The sequence below is a fragment of the Lontra canadensis genome, unplaced genomic scaffold (assembly GCF_010015895.1).
Source record: "Lontra canadensis isolate GAN:19392208 unplaced genomic scaffold, GSC_riverotter_1.0 scaffold13, whole genome shotgun sequence".
NCBI lineage: Eukaryota > Metazoa > Chordata > Mammalia > Carnivora > Mustelidae > Lontra > Lontra canadensis.
The window spans coordinates 26,216,267-26,238,363 of NW_022631007.1; the positions used below are offsets into that span (position 1 = coordinate 26,216,267).

Here is a 22,097-nt window from a genome sequence, read left to right on the forward strand (position 1 = left end):
CCAAAAAGCACTCTGAAAACTATCATACGGATGCCTACTGTACACAGGACCACAACCCGCTACTCAACATTAACCAGAGATAGAGTCAAAATCTTGAACAGAAGGATGAAAACTTCACCATGAAATGTAAGAAACTCGTCCTTTCCTTCTCCTTCCTCCCTGTCCCAAATCTCCTCAAATTATAGCCTGGGAGAGGGAGAGAGAGCCTTGTATCCCAGAGGCATACCACAGTCCATCCTTCCATGTTAAGACCTTATACTAACAGATGATGTCAAAAGAGAACTTTTAAATTGGATTGAGATTGAATTTTTTTTAAAGACTTTATTTATTTGATAGAGAGATCACAAGTAGGCAGGCAGAGAGAGAGAGGGAAGCAGGCTCCTCACTGAGCAGAGAGCCAGATGCAGAGGACCCAGGACCCTGAGATCATGGACCTGAGCCGAAGGCAGAGGCTTAAGTCACTGAGCCACCCAGGTGCCCCGAGACTGAATTTTTGTAACACAGAATCAGTGTGTTTTGTTTTCATTTTTTTATAGAAAAAACAAAGATGATGGTATCTGCCCAAGGAAAAGGGAAATTTGACCAGGCTTAAGTAACTGGAGAAGAAAAAATTGTCACTTTCATGTATATGCCAGCAAGCAAGTTCAGACCAGTCAGTAACTCATTTCTCAAATTAATAAATAAGTAAGTAAATAAATAAATTTTATATATATTTGCTGTTAGGAAAAGAGCTCCCTTAAAGTGCTCACAAGGGAAAAGTGAAGGAGGGGGACAATACACACACTTTGCATTGTATTTTTGAACAATAGAACACCCTGGATCAAGGAGCGATCTCTACAGGCTTACTACAAATGCACTTAGTAGACAGATATACGGTATCTTACAGGACTAGAAACATGGATTTTAGAGTTAGAAAGATCTGGATTCGAACCTCAGTTTTACTATTTGCTACTTCTGTGACTTCTTAAAATTTTCATAGAAATTCTCCACAATGATGCCTCCTAACAGGGTCAGTATAAGGACCAAGGAGGAAATAAAACCAGCCTAATACCTAGGAGAGCATGAGAGCCCCCAAAATGGTGACTCCTCTTAACATCTCTTTCTTCATCACTTATTTGTCATTGTCATGCAGTATCAAGGTTATTTACTGAGAATATAGCAGTAGCATTCAGAGAAGTAACGGCACTGGTTAAAATACATTTAAGTTGAAACTTGGGTTTATGGAAAATCACTGAAAAATTTGTATTTCAGAATAAGCAAAATTCTTCAAAATAGCTAGGCTTTGGCAATACCTTAGGTACCCCAGTTTAGGGACTATCTTCCAGGTGAAAATATGAAGCTACTGGGATTTGTCTCACCATCTATGCCTTATCACAGTGCCTCAGGATCAGAAGGGCATTCAGGGTAGAAAGGAAGTTCTAGGGATAGTCTGGTTGCATCACACTCCCACCGGTTCCTCTTTCCCCCCATCCATTAATTTGTTGGCTGTTTCAGTCACAGCGTACACTTAAGTGTCTCTAAATTTTATCTTTGTCTTTGAAGAAAGGCATCAGCTTGTTTCCTCTACCCTTCGCGCTTCATCTTGGGAGAGTACCTTGGCAACAGTCACATGGAAGCAAGCCAGCCAGTTCAGTACGACCCGACATCACACTGAATTACCAGAAAAGGATTTCATTTCATTACAGCCTTATGATTTATGGTCCCTGTTCCTTTCCATTTTTCTCCTCATTCATTACTCCTTCCATGTAGGGTGAGTGGCAGATATGAACAAATCACTGCATTTGATGCATTTCACTTTGTTCCCTTCTAGAAGTTCTTATAAAGGTTTTCCTGAGGAAAATCAATGAACTATTGACTTAAATACTATTTGGGGATCAATTACAATTCCAATTAACTGTGCCATCTGGGTTCCTTATTACCACTCCTGGAAAACATTTGAGAAAGTGTTTCTCCCACCCTCATGTTTATGCATTTTCTGGTCTATGGTCTATCTTCAGAACCTGCCCCTGGACCCCCAAGATCTAAGAACTAGCCTTCTGGTTGGTCACACCTGAGCTCTGTCTGCCCCAAACCATTCTCCTGGCCACAGAGGGCTTATCACTGATATTCCCCCTTCTCTCCCCACCGCAGGTGGTAGTATTTACTAATTGCATTATTTTGTGCCACTCTTCTAAGTGCTTCGCGTCCATTATTTTCTGTAAATCCCAGAGGTAAACAATATGGTTGCCCTCTTTTAAAAAGGAGAAACCTGAATTTCAGCCAAGAAAAGCACTTTGTGCAAAGCCACAGGGGATTCAAACCCAGGTCTGTGTGACAAAGACACTACCTCTTCAACTCACCTGCCGTGAGTGTCTCTCAGAGCCAGGCTCCTTCCTGATGGTCTCTGAACCAATGGTCCTCTAATAAGATTAACAAGCTAGAGAAACCCCACACATCTATCTGGAACGTGAGGTCCTTCAGTACCTGCCTCTTTTACAAGCTGAAGATTCCCAGGGATATTCCCCCACTTCCCACCCCAATTTCCCACCCCAGCTTCCTGAATCAGAATCACTACAGGCAAGACCCAGGAACTTAAACACTTGTCATTCTGAAAAGTGTGAGATCCACTGCCCTGTGCCTTTGACACCCAATGTCCTTTAAAAAAGCTTCCCTGACGACAATGCCCTGACCCCTGGTGGTGTAACCCAAAAGTGTGACTGCCCTCATGACGATCTGAGGGAGCACTGGGTGATCTGCTCACTGCTCGCTCACTTTTCGGCTGCAACTTCTATTGGGTTTCAGCTGCCTCTGTCTGAGTTCTGTTTACCTTCTTGAGGCCCATCACACAGAAAGGACCCGAGAGCAACTAGCTTGCTAAACTTTATAATTCTTGTAGCAGCTACAAAAAGAGATAGCTTTTTTGTTCAATAAAATTTTTTTAAAGATTTTATTTATTTATTTGATAGAGATCACAAGCAGTCAGAGAGGCAGGCAGGGAGAGAGGAGGAAGCAGGCTCCCTGCTGAGCAGAGAGCCTGATGCGGGGCTCGATCCCAGGACCGTGAGACCATGACCTGAGCTGAAGGCAGAGGCTTTAACCCACTGAGCCACCCAGGTGCCCCTGTTCAATAAATATTTGATTGTTTATTCTTTGTAGATGATACAAAGTTAAGGACACACACACACACACACACACACAGTGAATTTCCATGAGTGGCCTTACACGTTCTTCATCACTAGGGTATCGTCTTTGAGTCCAGTGCTTAGCCAACTTAAATTTGGCTCCTCACCATCTTCCTTTTCTCTACATAAGAACTTCCACCTTTCTAGTCTATTCTCTTCTCTTTTCCCTTTTCCTTGATGTAATTTCGCACTCCCATATTTATTGGACCTTCCAGCTATGACCAAAAATAGTCAGGTTGTCACAAACTTAACATCTGCTTTTACAGAAGACATTCCCACCACCAAGGGAATTCACTGACCCTATTAGCAAATCCACCTACCCTATTAGTAAAGAAAAAGTGGAAGAATTCTAGTAACAAGAATAACAAGAACAAAAAAAAGAGACTGAGTAACAAAGAGTAGAAGTCCAAAATATTTAGGAAAGAAACCTTAAAATTGTCAGTCAGTTTACTCATGAAACATGCGAATGAGGAATTCCCAGCAATACTTCCTCCAATATTTTATTTATCTTAGTATATTACACTTCATTAAAACGTGTTCACTTCCTCCTCTCCCGACCACAAGAAAATAACACAAAATGAGAATCAACCCACACATTCCAAACTCAAACTTACCATAGAACTTTGGGTGGCAAATCTCAGACAGTGATTCCTCCTGGTCTCTGAGCTGGGGCTCCCAAGATTTCCTGCTGTCTTCTCTCCGAGAACTTACAGTCCCCTGCAATATCACAGGACACTAACATTCTGAAAAAGAAACTTGATCTCTCCCTAATTCATACTGCCCTCCTCCTCTTTCCTTGAAGGGGGATCTCTTCTGTTTATTTTACGATGTGGGCAAACTGCGTAGTATCAAATACCTCACAAATAAAGAGGAAAAAAACCAACAAAAAGTCAATAATGCCTATGCGATTCTCAAACCCCAAACAAATGGAAAATCAGGGTCCTTCATTTGATAATGAATCAAGTGGAGAAGGAAACCATTTCTTATCCGGAGTCACTCCCAAATAAATGTTTCACATGTGGCTTTAATGGGGACATTAAACTCTCAGAGTTTCCAATGCTGCTTATATAACTATACAATAAACTCTGCTTGTGTTTGTTTTCAGATTATTGAGCCCAATTTAATTGCGGAAAAGTTCCCTTCCGTAATTTTTTAAAACAAAATATAAGACTTTTGGTTAACTTCATGATGTCAACTAAAGCCAGACTTACCTGAGATTTTTTGGGAAACAAAACAGGCATCATTTATGTGGCTTTTTTAACAGGATACCAGGTTCGTTTTTGTCCACATGACATCCATTTCCAGTCCCTAGGAACAATAGAGAGAGAGAACATATTTGGTACCTGTACAGGAACAATCATACAAATGTGTATCATGGAAAAAAAATAAATATATGTAATAAAGAATTTTCCACACACAGAGGAAACCTCATGAGCTGGTTTGGAAAACAAGTCACTTCAAAGTTGTGGAAAATGGGAACTGTTCCTGCCTTTAAGGCAAACCCTGTCACTGATAGTCAATTTGGTTATTCTGCCTGTAACCAGCTCTCCCTGCATTCCTTTGAGATATTTGTTGTGTGTGATCAGCTGAAAGTCAATATATGGTAACCTGAAAAAAACAAAAACAAAAACACAAACCTCTTTTTCTCGAATTTGTTCATAAGGGACAGCCATTCTTACTAAAACAAAACAAAGCAAAATCAAAATCTCTTTGTTTCCTAAATCACACTTGAACTGCTTAATTATTGAGTTCCTAAAAATAAACACGATTTTTGTAGTCATAAGTACATTGGAAAACACTGAAGCCAGTATCTGTTGTGAAATAGACCCCCTTTATTTGTCACTATCAAATATTTAAGAATTATAGAGAAAGTAGTCCTAACAGTCGAAAGTTCTACCCATATAAAAGCAATCGGGCTTGTCTTAGGAGTTCCTTGTAATGAAACTGTGTTTTCTGCCAGTTACTAGTCAAAGCTTTGTATTATGTATTTAAAACTATATACACAAAAGAAACCACTTGTGCTGGCTCTTACTCCTAGTTGCCCGTATGATGGCCTCTAGTTCACCTTCAAAATCTAGTCCTCACAGATCTGCCTGTCTAACCTAACAGCTTCTTCCATGGCGGGACAAGAACCTGCATTCCTCTCTACTCCTGCTGCTCTAAGAGTCCTTAGGATTGACCCGAATTCCATTACCCCGGAGTCTCTTAGGAGGCCTGAGAGAAATCTTGCCAGTGTTTGCTCTGTCCCTACCTCTCCTGGAGTACTGGAGGTGGCTGGAGGAAGGCAGGAAGAGGAGTGCAGCTGTCCTCTGTGAGATCCTGGCCTGGCATAGAGCTGGGGGAGGGCACAGTGCGAGCAGCTGGAGGAAGAAAAGGAGGAGTAATTCATGAGCCACTGCAAACATGACGCGGTGCCAACAAAAACACCATTCTTTTTCCCAAGAAGTTCAAAGCTCTTTGCAAACATTAACTCATGAGCCCAAGTAGTCATAGAGCAAGTATTACTTTCTTTTGCCCTTAGGATAACCATGGCAAGCCAAGTCACAAGGAAAGGGAGTCTATGCATTGTCTCGTTATTCCTCAGGTGTTTACTGAGCACCTGCTATGTGCCGGGGAATAGAGACAGAGGCACAAACAAGACAGACACGGTCTGTGCTCCTACAGCTGTAGCGGGGGCACTAAGCACCAAGCTATGCCACTTATACTTATTTACACATTACTTTTGCTCAAATTGTTTAATGGAATGTGCTCCATTCTTCAGAATGTCTATAATGAGCTAAGTGCTGAGCAAACATACAAAAGAAAAATTTTTTAAGCTACCGGTATATCTCATTATGAGGATAGGGATTGGGAATATCAATTCAAAGTGCCTTCCCTTAAGATGCCATAAACGAAGCTTTATTGGAAGCAATCCTGTCTCTCATGATGTTTATGGAATGACTATAGTCAGACAAGTAGAGTTAGGATCAGTAATGCCACGACAAGCAGTTTGTATAAAAAATCTGGCTTTTTAAAAATGATTGGTCAGGTGAGCAAGCATGTTTGGAAAAGCCGAAAGCTTTTATCCACAGGTCCTTTCTTGATCTCCTTTTTATTTTACGTGAAAAAAAATGGCAGGTCGGATATAGGAAATGACTTATGCCGTTTGCAAACCCTTCTCTTCAGGCATTGAATTCCAGATATTTTAGAGTATATGGTTATCTGAGACTAACAAGACATAACTACTTTTAAAAAATGCATGACTCTCTGATGCATCCAAAGGGATTTAAGCTGTTGTGTTTTAAAGATGCTAAGGATTCGAGTCTGTTCTGGGAGTCACTAATTCAACCCAGTTTGCATGGAACATAGAGGCTAGTACAGTTCCCACTCAGCAAGTCACACGTATTTTTAAAGACTAGGGAATTATAATACCACCCTAAACCCAACTTTCCTCCCTAGTAAACACTTCCCTAACAGATTATAGAGGCATCGTATCAATCCATCACTCAAGTGTATTGGTTAACACACATACCCAGTGAGATTGAAGGTCCATATCTTAGCATTTAAATAGGGTTTTCATTTGGTTCCAAACTACCTTTCTAGACTCAAGCTCACCAGCCCTGTTATTCTAACGACAGCACAGATTTCCATAATACTATATCATCCTTATCTGGTACACTCTGCCTTGAAGGCTGCTCCCCTGCCTACTATTCCAACCACACACAAACACACAGACACAGACACACCCACACGCGCGCGCGCGCACACACACACACACACACACACACACTTTGCCCACCTGGAAAATTTTTCGCTCTTCAAGGTTAAATGACTTCTTCTGGTTATTTCTTCCTCAATTTCCACATCACCACCTTATCACATATTTATTTATATAGGTAAATAAAGCCTGAATATCTCATGTATCAAGATCATATCTTATTCCTTTGTGTCTTCAACAACTAGTGTTAAATTTCTCTTGAAGTTAAATTTTCTATAAAACATCAATATAGCACTTATTGAGGCTGGCAAGGAGATCAATTACTTGGGTTTGCTCTTCAGCTGCAAGCACAAATGGGAGGTTTAAAACCCTTTATTAAGTAGATATATTAATGGAGAGGATAAAATCAGTTAAACAAATTTTCAGTTAAAATTTGGTTTTTTAATTAAAGAGCTACTACATTAATATCAACACCTTTGTCATTCAACTTTTTACCCTTTGGATGACCAATGATTTAGAAGCTGGGACCATATTCTACTCCAATAGTAATAATAGCACTGAAGAGAAAAGGGTAGGTTTGCTTATAGAATTGCTATAGGGGACAAGAAATGGCTCAGCCTCGCCAGCAATGACAATGCTAGTGGAAATAGCTTATTTATGCTTTCAAATCAAACAGGAAAAGAACAGGACAGTAAGGAATAAAGAAGGACTCAGAACAAAAGAGGAAAGGGAGGAAGGGAAGGATTGGATACCTATACGAGATTGTCCTGAGACTTCATTTTGGCCATTTTTCTGTTTATGAAAGTGAGAAATACATATGTTCTTATGGATTATATGGAACATGATGACAGGCACTCGAAGGTAAATAGTACTTAGCAAAAAGTTGCTCTGTCTCCAGGCCATCTTACAAAAATTATTTAAGGGCATCTTGCTTTCTTTCAACATGTTTAAGAAGGTTCCTTTCATTCTCTAGATTTGAAATATTGGTGTCCTTTTTCTAGTTTTACTCAGAATCAATTTCAGGAAGTCAATAAAAGTCAATAATCAAACAACATTGCTTGATGCTTTTGTGTGAACCGTGTGTGTGTATGTGTGTGTGCATGAGTGTGTGTGTGAGTGTGCGTGAGCACGTGCATGCATACTCTTGTGTGAACCTGCACACAGTGCATATGTATAAAATGCCACGGTGTTAGCGGGCACACTCAAGTCCTTTCACATATGTGATTAGCTCACTCGATCCTCATGACAACCTTTCAAAGTGGGTTTGATCCCTGACACATGAAGAGACTCAGTTTCAGGGAGATTCAGTATCTTGCAGAATTAAACCCAAGCAGCCCGTCCGAACATACTCCAAAGTTCTATCACATCAGACCATACAAATGCATTAAAAATTACTAGAAATGTGGCTTTGAGACTTTACATTTCCTTAAAAATGTCTGCACTGTATATTTTACACCTCTGCTTTCTAAGCGGGAAGTAGACATATGAAAAGGATTTTTTTCCTGGATACCTGGAAATCCCCTAGGAAACCATGTCGTTTAAAGGATGTGCTCCCTGATTAATTAAACCTCATCAATATGCCAGCAAATATTTGTTTTCAGAGATAATAAAAAAAAACTTTCCATCTAATTAATTCCTTAGCAGGCAATGCAAATGCATTCTTCTTGCCAAATCCAGCAGAGGGCAGAATGCTCCCACCAACAGCCAGTGAGCTTGTGCCACCCATAAAGCCAGCACAACTCCCTAGTGGAGAGTGCTCCAGCGTTCCAGCTGTTCCAGCCGTCATCATTTTCTCATCTGGATCTGGTGTCTCATCTAGATCTGAAAAGGAACTCAGGCTTGAGCCGAGAATAGGGCCTAAGAGATGAGGACTGGGGAATGTCGGGGAAAGTTTTGCTTTGGAGCCTGTCCATGTTTTGTTGGGATTTGATCTTTCAGGTACCTGGAAACTAGCCAGTTCCAATTACCTTGGAATCCAAATAACTTGCTGAAGAGGTCACCGTGGGGTGATCACTTCCATTTCTAGATTTAGGCCATCTTGGGTAGCAGTAGGCTATTACACTCATGGACCTTGTCAGCCCCCCATCCTCAGTCCATCTTGCACCTATGAGATCTCCTGGTGTCCTCCAAAACTCCTAATTGTTTCTTGTTCCATGACCTCCTCTGACATTACTACTGCACAGTCCTCACTGATAAGAGATAATGACCTCTGCCCACTAATTAAAATCCTCTCTCTGTCCCCAGGCCCAATTTTGGGGCCATCTCAGGAAAATTTCTGGAAATCCTGGTCCTGTGATCATCATCAAGAAACTTTCATCAAGTGAACCAAGAGGTGAAGGCTTTGTACTAGGTCTTAGGTCTAAAAAGATACACTCCATTTTTTCTAGTCAAGATTGTAGCATGGTAAATACAAAATAGAAGGGAGCAGGATGAGTGCCATAGTTCTCAGGAGATATCAACCAGTGTTTCTAAAGATGGCAGCAAAATTGTAGCAATCCCAGAATTTCAAACTATGGACAAAAGGTTTGTCTCCCATACCTCAAAGGCTCCCAGAGAGGAGTGGTGGTTGGGAATGGGGTGGTCAGCTGAGAACGCTCTGCATTATTCCCCAGCTCACTCCCCTTCACTCCCCTCCTCCAACCAGATGGGAGTAGTTCCATTTTACCTGTATTATTTATGTACACATCTGAGTATCATACAATGAATTTTTAAAGAAACAGAGCCTGTAAACATAAGTAAACAATCTATTCATCAATAATTACAAAACAACAAATTTTTAAAACAGTTTGATAATCACTGCTCAAAAATACAAAGACCTTTCGTCACTGTTGAAGTAGCCATGCCTGGAAAGGAGGAGAGTCCTGAGGTGGATTGTAGGCTATAGTACGAAAGAACAGGCACCTGAATACGTATATCTAGTCTCCAAAGCCCAAGATGCTGCCTAATAAAAATGGGGTTTGCTTTGAATCCAAAGGAAGGAGAGGCATTAAATAAAGGGATAGAGCCCCCAGTTACCTGTGAACAGAGCATTCCAACTAGTGGAGGTACTTGGAGTAAAACTGAGAGACAAATGTGCTTGCAGGGGCCTGACCAGCAAACGAAGACTGAGCCTATGTTTTTCTGCACATATTTTGAATAATGGATTCAGCACTGGGACAGAGTGGTGAATGAAATAGATGGGTACCTATCTGTGTTAATGGAGCTTATATTCCTGTAGCAGAAACAGATATGTGATTATAATTTGATAAATGCTACACTGGAAAATACAGGGTGCCACAAGACTGTTCTTAAACTCTATGGCTCATACCACATTCTGGATTACGCATTTGGCCCTACCTTTTCAATTACTCAAGCAATCACCTATTCTAAAAGCACCAAATCCTGCCTGGCCCTCCAGAGAGCCTTGCCCAATCCCCAAACAAGATGTAATTGAAGATCCCACATTGCATTTGGCTGTTATGTTTTCTCAGTCTCCTCCAGTCTGGGACTGGTCCTGTCTCTTTTCCTTCATCTTTTATGACCTTAACACTGTTGAAGGATACTGTTCTTCAGTTTGAGTTTGTCTGATGTCTCTTCATGATTAAATGAAAGGTATGTACTTTTCACAAGAAACCACAGAAATGGTGTCATGCCCTTCCCAGGCCATCCTATTAGGAAGTCCAGGATGTCAGTGTGTCATGCTATTGGTGATGTTAATTTTGATTTCTTGGTGAAGTTAGTGTCTGCCACGTTTCTCCACTGCAAGGATACTACTTTTTTCTTTGTAATTCATATCTTGTGGTGAGATATTCTGAGATTATGCAAATATCTTGTTTCTAATTATATGTTTGCCCACTAATTTTAGCATCCATTGAGGTTTCCCTAAAACAATTATTACAGTGGCATTTGCCAAATGTCGGTTTTATATTTCCACTGTTCTTATTACATTTACTCATTGGAATTTCACTGTAAGGAAAAACAGCCCTTTCTTTTGTATGTATTTAGTTATTTGTTCAATTATGTGTTTTATCTGTGCAGACTTGGATATTTATTTTATCCTATGAATTATAATCCAATATTCCCAGCTTTGACAGTTGGGAACTACTTCAGGTTGGTATCTGACCTTTTCAATATGCTTCCATCATGTTTTAAACATTTGCTTTCTGATACCACAAGCCAGGCTTACCTTGCACTCAGCCTTGGACTCGGCTATTTTATTTAAAAATAGTGCTTAGAAACCAAGTTTTGGGCATTAGATATACTCATTGCTGCAGGGATGTTATTGTTTTTAGGTCCTCTAAGTGAAGAGATCAAAGAAATATATACAGAAATACACAAATACATACACATCTGTATCTATCTCTGTATCTCCCTCTCCACTAGTTAAAACTCATCCCTATGACCTTAATCCACAGGATTCATTCTAGCCTTCCCTCTTTCTTCATTTGTTACTCCTTTCTCTGACAGTAATAAATTGGCTCTCACTATCCACAATTTATTTACTTATTTACTCAATTTTAGAATATATGTAGTTTCAGAATTACTAATACAAACTTCTGTGAAAAACAAATTTACTAAAAAGAGTGCCATATTTGTGTGTCTTTGGCCTTGTAGGCCAAATATTTCCATATTATGCTTGTTATTTTCTTTTTTTCCCATTTGTTATGGCAGTGGTATTCGTGTGGATGCACCACAGTTTATTTGACTATCCTCTTATGTATGGGTATTTAGATGGTTTTCCATATTTTAAATTTTCAAACAGTGCTCCAATGAATAACATTGTGCATGTTATTTGTATTGCTGTCTTCAGAACAACTTTCTAGAAACAAGATTAAATCAAAAGGTAAATGCATGTAAACCTTTGTTAGATATTGCTTAATTTTCCTGGGGAGATTTTAACCTAATGATATCCAAACCCTAGCCTCAGATGTTCTGATATAATTGACTAAATAATGGGACCAAGGATTGGTATCATTACTTAGTACATTTTTATCACTTTGTTGAGGTATAATTTATACCATAAATTCACACACTGTATGTGTACAATTCAATAATTTTTAAAGTACATTTACAGAGTTGTGCAAACATCACCAGTATTGGTATGTTTTCAAAGCTAATGAAGATGAAGTTTCAGACCACTAATTGCTACATTATTGTTGGTACCACATGGTACCACATGGTGTCATTATTAAAGGCCCATGCTGCTACTTGGAGGCACTGGTCTTTTCCTTTATTGCAGCGCCCCTACTGGTTTAGATTAGTGGAAACTGTTACACTTCCAGCAAAAGCATGTGGCTCAATGTCAGCCTTTATTCTTCAGTGTGGAATTAGAATCACTGAGCTATAAAAAAATGGCATTGGAGTGAGCTTCCAGCAAAAGTTACATACTTGGGGCACCTGGGTGGCTCAGTTGGTTAAGCCTCTGCCTTTGGCTCAGGTCATGATCCCAGAGTCCTGAGATCAAGCCCCACATCGGACTCTCTGCTCAGCGGGGAGCCTGTTTCCTCCCCTCTCTCTCTGCCTGCTTGTGATCTCTCTCTCTCTCTGTCAAATAAATAATAAGTAAATAATTTTTTTTAAAAAGTTACACACCAGTTCTCCTCCACTAGACTCTTGTGCTGTGAGACCATTACACCAGACTTCATTTGTGACTTCTTTAAAGGTGTTCTCCTATTCATGTCTGGTCTTTACTGTCCCAGCAACCAGCTGAGCATAACCCTAAACAAAGGAGAAGCCAATATAAATTTTAAGTATTTCCCATATGAGATAGCCCTTTGGATGTCATCCTTAAGAAACACTCATACAGTTCCATATATATATATAGGGTCTCACCAGCATTGACCCAGTCTGGGAAATATTGAGAATTATTTTCTTAGGTAGGTGATATTTGAACAGAGCTTCAGCTGATGACTCCTAATTAATCTGGTGTAACACAGGGAGGTAAAGGAGTGCACATTCCATGCAAAGCAAGCGGCATCTGCAAAGAGCCAGTTGGAGGACAGAACAGCAAAGTTGCTGTGATTGCACAGAGAGGTGATAAGGAATGTGTCACTGGATAAGTCTGGATGGGTAGACCTGAGGTCAGCTCATTTAGACCCTTTTAGACCTGAAGGATTTTGCCCCTAACTTAAAATTAGCAGAGACCCACCAAAAATTTTAAGTGTTGGATCAGAGGAAGATAAAGGTGAACTACACGATCATATTTACTGAAAAAAGTTTGCTGTGATAACAGCAAAGAAAACAAACCTGCAAGAGTACGCACTGGAAGACCAATTAGAAAACAAGTGTTCTGAAACAGGGAGAAATGATTTTTTTTTTTAAATCTGGCTGGTGACTAGAGTAGTGCAATATTGAGAAAAGCAATAGATTGACAGGACTTAATGATTGGTTAATTCTGGGGCTGAGAAAGAGTAGGTATCAAGGATGACTCAAGTTAACAGACTATACCACCCACTCTCCTCCTGACTGCAGTCATCTCTGGTTCTCCTCTCATTACTCCTCATCATTCTTTTAAACTCTGAGCTCCTCACTCTCTGTTGCTCTCACCATCCTGCGATAACTCTTGATGATTTCAAGATATATGCAAACAATTCTTCCATTACCCTGATTGTTTGGTTCCTTGATTTCCTCTTCTGCAATCATTTTGTATTCTATGCTACCTTACCCACTGATTCCCATGGACATATACTTGATTTTTGCTACTATTAATTGAAATCCCTCCATAGTTTTATTTGCAAAATCCCCTTCTAGTACTCCAACTCCAATAATCCTGTGACCCTACCAGGCCTTATACTCCACTGATACCACCAGGATCACCCTATCCCTCAACCCATCATGTGCTCATATCCATTACTAAACAGCTTAAATTCTACAACCAATCATTCCAATCACTTTTTCTTGTAGCCTCAACTCACTTACCACCCCCCGCCACCCAATCTATAGAATCTCTTGGCCAAGCCACCATTATGACAATTAAATGAGGCCCTTTAAATTTGAGTAAAAACAAGGTGAATGCAGATATCTTCTGTTTTCTTCTTAAGATCAAATCTCCTTCTTTCTTTTCTCTACACTATAGCTGACCAAAAGGGACTACATACTACACAGCAACCATGCCCTCTTGGCTTTCAAATGGTTCAAGCAATGGAAAGGGCTGGCAGGAAATGAAAAGGATAGAGGATAATTGAGTTCTATCTGTTTCCATCCCTGCAAATACACAGAAGGTTGTCTGTGTCTCTAAGAGAACTCAGTTCACTGGTTTGCTGTAGGGATTTCACTCTCCTGAATTTTGGAAATCTCCAGTCCCACCCAGGTCTTCCCATCCAGACATGTTAGTAGGTCTACTTCCAGTCAACCTGACTTTCTGACTATCTCTGTAGTTCAAGTGCACCCTACCTACATCTTTTGTATTACATTTATTATTAAGGTGTAACTGACACAGTGAAATGCACATGAGCTAATCAACTTTGACAAACATAGACACCTAGAAAACCTACATTCCAATCAAGATATAGAACATTTCCATCTCACCAGAAAGTTTTCTCGTGAACCTGCCCAGTCAATGCACTGTCTGCCAAGGCAAGAAATATTCTGATTTCTATCACTATAGGTTATGTTTACTTATTTTGAACTTATAAAAATTGAATCATAAAGTTTTTATTCTTTTGTGTCTTGCATTTTCTATCAATTGATCATATAGTTGAATCACATCTCTTTTCACTGTCTTACTCCATTGTATGAGTAGACTACAATTTATCTCTTCTCCTAAACATGGACATTTGAGTGGTTTCTAGTTATTGGCTTTTATACCTAAAAATGTTACCAGTTATACTTGTGCAATCTTTTTGTGAACATATGTTTTCATTTTTCAGTTAAAGAGGAGTGAAATTGATGATTCATATGGAAAATCTATTGTTTATCTTTTTAAGAAATTGCCAAGAAATTTTTCAAAGTGACTGAATGATTTTATATTCCATAACCAATGCATGATAGCTCCAATCACTTCATAGTCTTACAACATTTGGGGTTGTTATATTATCTTCATATTTTTAGACATTTTACTGAGTGTATAGCAGTCTCACTGTAGTTTTAACTCGCATTTCTAATACTGAGTACCTCCTCATATACTTATTAACGGGAACATTTATCTTCTTATAGTTAAATTATAACAGGTCTTTTAATAGTCTCAATACAAGGTCTTTGCACATGTATATTTTGCCAATATTTTCTTCTACTTAATGTCTTGCCTTTTCATTTTCTGTTGATTAGAGGATAGTATTGTACAATGCTAATTTCCTATCTTGATCACTGTACCATGGTTATCTAGGAGAATGCCCTTGTGTTCAAGAGATACATAATTAAGTAGGTAGAAGTAAAAAAGCATCATGTCTGCCATATACATGAAAGAGAGAGAGAATGACATAACAAATGTGGTAAAATGTTAACATGAGGAATCTGAATAAAGGGTAATCAGGAATTCTTTATACTAGCACTTTCCTGTAAGCCTGAAGATTTTTCATCATAAAATTTGAAAAATGTTGTCAAAAAGCTCGTGGGAAGAAAGCCTTTTAATAGGAAAGATAGTACTATGGACTGAATGTTTGTGTCTTTCCCACATGCATATATTGAAGCTCAAACCTCAACGCGGTGATATTAGAAGGCAAGGCCTTTGGGAGGTAATTCAGTTTAGATTAAGTCATGAGGTTGGAGGCCGCATGCTGGGATTCGTGTCCTTGTAAGAAGAGAAAAAGAAACAGAGCTTCCAGCTAGAAAAGCAACTGTCTACAAACCAGGAAACAGGTCCTCATCAGACACTGAATCTACTAGCACCTTATTGTGGGACTTCCCAGCATCCAGAACTGTGAAAAACAAAGTTTTGATTTTAAGGTACTCACCTTATGGTATTTTGTCATAGCAGCCCAAACTAAGACAAAAAGATTCATCAAACTTATATGCTAGAGAGAACCCAAGTCAGTGAAAAACGGACATATTTTGGAAAGGTACGTAGAAGACAAGTGGTAGAAGCCTTAAATGTCAGACTAAAGGTAATTGTATTCCTGAGAGCAACTGGAATAAATTAACAGTTGTTGAAAATAGGAACAAAATGTGTGATATATTCTTTTAGGAATATTAGTCTGGTAAAAGCATTCTTGGGAAGATAGGAGATGAGCTGGAGACACAGCTTAATGGATAATTGCCAACCCAGCAAGTGAAAATGTGGATTAGGTAGTAAGGAGAATAGAAAGGAAGGGACAGATGTGAAGAGAATTATGGTACACTAGCTTTGGAGGGGCCTTAGAAAGCCAGAATTTTCAAATCTCTCGAGAAAATTCTGAAACACAGCCATCCATGGGAACTTTGAGACTAGAACACATATTGGCACTATAAAGTGACATTATTGAGACATGAGCCCTGGATGGGGAAATCTGTGGTCAAAGGGAACCAGATTGAGACTAAAGAAAATGGCAAGTTACCATAATAAAATTGTGGGTTTAATTATTTTAAGACAGAGCACTTAAACAAAATAAAAATTCGAAGTAATAAATCCAAAGGAAATGCAATGAAATTAACAACTTTATATTGACTGGAAATGGAGCCAGAGATTCGGATGGGATTATTCAATATTGTTTAGGCCAAACTACTGCCATATCTTGATTCAATCATAATGTCTTTTAAGTTTTGGGCTTTTTTTTTTTTTTTTTTTTTTTGTATTTAGAGAACACTAGCAGTGAATAAAAATATCTGTGGTATGATACAAGCTCTATCTACTCCTATTCCCTTTCTTCATCTTCCTCATTATCCTGAGCGGTTTAAACCTCTCTTGCATATTTCCTAAGTAGTGAATCAAATGGCTGTTCAAAAGAACTTCCAGTTATACACTTCATTCTCTGTAATTTCTACCACATGAGCCTCTACAGCTGAGCATAGAGAAATGCCTTTGTCAAACAAAATAGAGTAAAGTCACTCTGCCATAGTCAAAAGAAAAACGTAATTACCTTTTTCTTTCTCTCTCTCTTTCTCTCTCTCATTTTCTCTCTCTTTCTTTCTTTCTCTTTCTTTCTTTCTTTCTTTCTTTCTTTCTTTTCCTTGAGTGTCTCATAGGGCTCAAATAATTACTAATAGTGAATATATTTCTAAGAGAAAAAAGTTTAGCTAATCCAGAAAGTAAATACACAAGCAGACAATGACTTTAAATGAGAGCTACATAATAAAGCACTTGCTATGTCAAGGTGATCAATAAATAGTAGCCTCCTCCCCTACCCAACTCCATCCACTATTTGTGGGGAATAAGAAATAGAAGAAAAAATGTCACAATTAAAAATAAAGTTCATTTGTGTTTTGCTGCCAATCTCTGTTATCTCCCCAGGCAACAATTTATTTCTATTGGGCCCTGTTGGGTTATGAAGTGTTTTCCAAAAGGGGTGCAGAGAGGTTACAAAGTAGCTTTCAGGAGTATTTTTTGCTTATTGTGGGTGGAAAGAGAGAGTAGGCAAAGAACTCTGGGAACAAAATTGTCTCTCCCACTACTTCTAACAATTAAAGATTCATAGTATTTAATGAGCTGTTCTTTTAAAGAGCAAAGGTCTCATGGGGTTAAGCCTCATTTGCACCTGAATGTCATTAAACAAATAATTGCTTTTAGCTAAAATTCAAGGTGGAAATTTTGTGGTAAGGGAAGGAGATATGAAGAACCTCTTTGTGGAATAGGGGAAGTGGCAGACTCTGATAACTAGAGGCTCTGAGGGTAGCGAGTATCTGAAACTAGGCAAAGAGACGACATGTGGCAGCAGGATTCCAGAAGAAAAAGAGGTAATAGCCAAGTTCAATGCTGACACTTTAATTAGAAATCAGAGCGCAATGGATGTGTGCCACCCATATTCCAGCAGGATTTTCAAATGACTACATTCAGACATCTAGACTCATAATAATAGTTTCTCATATTTCCATACAACAATCGTAAACCTTACAACAATTTTGCAAGACAGATATTATATCATCGTTTCTCAACTCAGGAAACTTGAACACAGAGAAATTATATAGCTTTCTCGAGGTCACACCGAAGCTCGTAAATATAAGGGCAGAATTTGACCATAAATTTTCTTGAGTGCAAAGTGTGCCTTGTTTTCAAGGAAGGCCTGAACCCTTGGCAGGTTACCTTTCTACTGGATTCAATCTTTTCAGGCTAGAGCTTAACAAACATTTTAGTTCAGCTCAATGTCCTTCTGATCAACCTCTACCCTCTCAAAGGCGTGGGTCAAAGAGTGGAAAGAAGTCAAACTGTGGCTTCAGGCACCCTGGAATCCACAACTCAACTCTGCCACTTACATGCTATGTGGCTGTTAGCATATTTCTTCATCTGTAAAGTAGCTGATCGTACTCAGCTTACAGTACTCTTGGTGTTCATTTGAGTTCCCTATTGCTGCATAACAATCATCTCATAATCTAGTGGCTTAAATTTCTTTATATATATTTGGCCTGTAATTCTTTAAGCTGATCAAAGTCTGGTAGGGATAACTCATCTCTGCTTCACACAATGTCAGCTGGGGCAGCTTGAAGGCTGGGAGCAGAATCATGTAAAGGCTCAGTTACTCACAAGTCTTGCAACTGATTCTGGGTGCTGTCTGATATATTAGCTGATGCCATCAGTAAGAACATCTACACATGGCCTCTGCCTGTGACTTGGCCTTCCTCATAGCGTGGGATTACAAAAGTCACCATTCCAAGAGAAAGAAGTTAGGTGGAAACTCCATTTCTTTTCATGCTCTAGCTTCAAAAGCCACACAGCATCACTTTTGCAGCATTTTACTCTCCAATGTAGTCACTAAAGTCTACTCAAGTTTCAGGGGATGGGATATGCATTCCATTAATGGGTGAATGGCAGATCCTGGAAGAGCATTTGGGACCAGAAATATTGTGGAGACTGTTTTTAGAAACTAAAATCTGCCACAATCCACTTTTGGCCACTCTGATTCACATATCTATATGCAAAATAAACTCATTTCTCTACCATGATCCCTCTATCAAGTTCATCAGGATTGAGTTTAAGATCTAGGATCTTGACATCTAAATCAGATGAAGATCTTTGGGTGTGGTTTCTTGGGTTTAGCCTTGAATGACATTCCTCTTGATCTACAGATGTGTGAACTAAAGAGATGATTCTTCTATTCCACACACACTTGACATCCAATAATGATGTGATATATGGAAGAAACCCATTAAATATATGCACATTCAAATGGGAAAAATAGATAGAACAGAGCTGTCACTGGTTTATTCTAAAATAAAACCAGAAACGGTTACCAGTTCCTTGACCAGGGCTCAGTCTTACCACCTAAGAGGTCTCTAGGGTTCTTTGCTCTGCCTTTGGCTCTTTCAACCCACTACCTTATCTTTTCTATTCCATAAAATGTAGATCATCTTTGTAGTTGGGTGATTTTCTTAATCTGCTTCCTGGTCACAGATTTTTGGGGATACAAATGCCTCTTAATTTTGTACTGTCTCTATCCTTTTTAGTAGAAGAAAACAAAATTCCTTTAAACAATTTGTGGGTTTCTTATGAATCACTTTATAACCCACCCCATTATACAAAAGTAATATGTCCAAATCTTATTGAGATAAGCCTTTTTTTCTAACTTGGGTTCCCTTTAAAGACATCTATCTTAATATTCTTAGAAACCCTATTGTTTTAAGGAAGGAGTCTATAAGGCACCCCTTAATATCCTTAGAGGTACTTTTGTTTATTTGAAGTGGTCTATAAGGCACTATCTGAAAATTTTATGAGGCTTTCACAAAAGATTTTATACTTAGACCATGTTTTCCTGACAGCACCCTGGATTTGATCTCTGCTCAGAAGCCACATCTTAATTTTAGTATCATTTGCCATCTGGAGAGGCTGGGAATGAGAAACAGTTTTCTTTTCCAACCCAGCAAGTCCTGGAGACTTTATATATAACAGTTCTTTCTTTAGCTCATCTCTTTTCCTTACATTCTACTACAGGCGGTTAGAAACAGACAGGTGGCAAAGCATTCTCAACCCTCTTTCTGCAAATCTTCTTAGCTAGAAAATAGGTATGTTTCTTATTTTCCACCTTACTGCAGGAGACATTGTTGCTAAACTTTCTATCACTATGTAACAAGAGTCCCCTTTCCTCCAGCTTCTCCAGCTTCCAATGCCATTTTCCTCTCTTTCTTTTGAGTCTTTACCAACAGCCTTTCCAGGTCAATGAGGCTTCCTTTATTGGTCTCTTTGACCTCTTTAGGATTTTACTAACACTTTTAAAGATGTTTCTTATTTCTGCCTGCCTCCTGGTCTTAAAGCTGCTACCACATATATTAAGTTTAATGTTGGCCGCACTTTACTGCCTGAAATTAAAATGTGTTCCAGCTATCTACTGCTGTCTATAAAAACACCATAAAACTTAATGGCCTAAAGGACTGATATTTATTTTATTCAAAAAACTGCAGTTTGAGGAAGACTCTGTGGCTTGTTCATCTCTGCTCAACTCAGACTTAGTAGGGACATCTCAAAGACTAAGGATTGAATTAAACATTTTGCTCTGCTCCATGATGGGTTTGGTACCTCAACTGGTAGACCTAAAACCTGTGGATGACTCTCAGACTGGATCCTAGAATCATCTGAGGGCTTTTTTTTTTTTTTTTTTTTTTAATCCCCAGAGAGAGAGAGAGAGCATGCTGAAGCAGGGAGGAACAGCTGGCAGAGTGAGAAGCAGGCTTCCCACTGAGCAAGAAGCCCAATACAGGATTCAATCCCAGGAAGCTGAGATCACCACCTGAGCCTTAGTCAGATGCTTAACTGACTGAGCCACCCAGGCATCCCTGAGGGCTTCTTAATTCACATGTCTGGTGGTTGATACTGGCTATTAGCTGTTTTACTGGGGCTGTTGGCCAGAACACCTATGCGTGATCTTTCCATGTGTCCTAAGCTTCCACTATGTGGCTGAATTCCAAGAGTGAAAATTTTGAGAAAAATAGTAATCCAGAAAGAATATGTATTGCCTTTCATGACTTAGCCTCAAATGGCATGAATGTCACTTCTGCTGCTGATTTTTTCATTGGGATAGTGACGTAAGCTCTAAGTTCAAGTGACAGAAAAATAGATTCCATAGATGGGACAATGACAAGTTTCTGGAAGGGCATGTGAGACCAAAAAATATCCCACTAGTTTTGGAAAATACAGTCTGCCTCCAAAGAGTTAAAATAATTTACACACACACCAAAAAAATAAATATGCAACACATGTCAGTTCCTGTCTCAAGGAAAATACACATTTCTCTTCTATCTTCACTCAAAATATGGCCTTAACATGGCATATATTCATGATTTTTAAAGATAACTTGGATTGAATGTAAAATCTGTTTAGTATGCATCTGTGTACATATATCTTTTAATATGGAGAGAACCCATTAAAGTCTTAAAATATCAATGACCAGGAAAAACATGAATTAAAACTATTACTACAGTCTGCATCATAGAGTACACTATTTAAAAAATATATATTTTTGGAAAAGGAACCTATCTCCTACAGTGCTAAAAGCCAATTTTACAGATGTTTCCTATGGAGAAATTAGCAGAAGGAGAAAGCTCTGGTAAAACAAAAGTTAAATTTTATATAATTTTATGGTCAATCAATCTGCACTGTATATTCTTAAGCAAACACATATTGTCTCTTTGTTCCATCTTGCCCCTAAATAAGCTCTTGTAACTGAAAACAAAATCAATTTGCAGTAATTCACCATTCCTATTTCATAAGAGTGACATGAAAGAAGGTATATTATGATAGTTTCAAAAGCCCCTGGAGATTGGGTCAACCTGCTCCTAGAGTTGTTTTTTTCTCAAATTTCAATAAACAAGCTCTGGTTTTAGGAATCTATTTATATGGATCCATGTATATGGATCATGATTCAGAAGTGACCAAGGGACACGAAGGAAGAACTAATGAATCAAAACCCTTTTCCTCTTCTATACCAATTCTCACCACTGTAATTCCCAATATCCACTTCTACTTGAGTAACAAAGGGTAGGAAATGAAAGAATACACACAATCAGGAAGGAGAAGAAGAAAAAGTGGAAGCAATAAAGAGGAGCATAAGTGTCACATTCAGAACCATGTCAGGCACCTGCCAATCCAACCCCCACCATTACAGAGGAGAAAAAAAAAAAAAAAAGAAGAGAAAAGAAAACTGTCAGAAATAAGGTAGAGGTGTCAAAAGTATATATAATTACCTACATTCATTTAGAATAAT

The 22,097-nt window shown here is 38.8% G+C and overlaps 1 protein-coding gene across 1 annotated transcript in view; it reads right to left on the minus strand.

The window, feature by feature from the left end:
- CYTIP (cytohesin 1 interacting protein) overlaps positions 1–5,526 on the minus strand; it is a 73,121-nt gene extending 67,595 nt beyond the window's left edge. Inside the window, exons 1-3 of the mRNA XM_032857852.1 lie at positions 5,413–5,526; positions 4,373–4,469; positions 3,776–3,878 (exon numbers count right to left, since the gene is read on the minus strand). Of these exons, the coding sequence (XP_032713743.1) occupies positions 3,776–3,778 (3 nt within the window). The 5' untranslated portion in view covers positions 3,779–3,878; positions 4,373–4,469; positions 5,413–5,526. The remainder of the gene's footprint in view (positions 1–3,775; positions 3,879–4,372; positions 4,470–5,412) is intronic.
- Between the last annotated feature and the right edge of the window lie 16,571 nt (positions 5,527–22,097).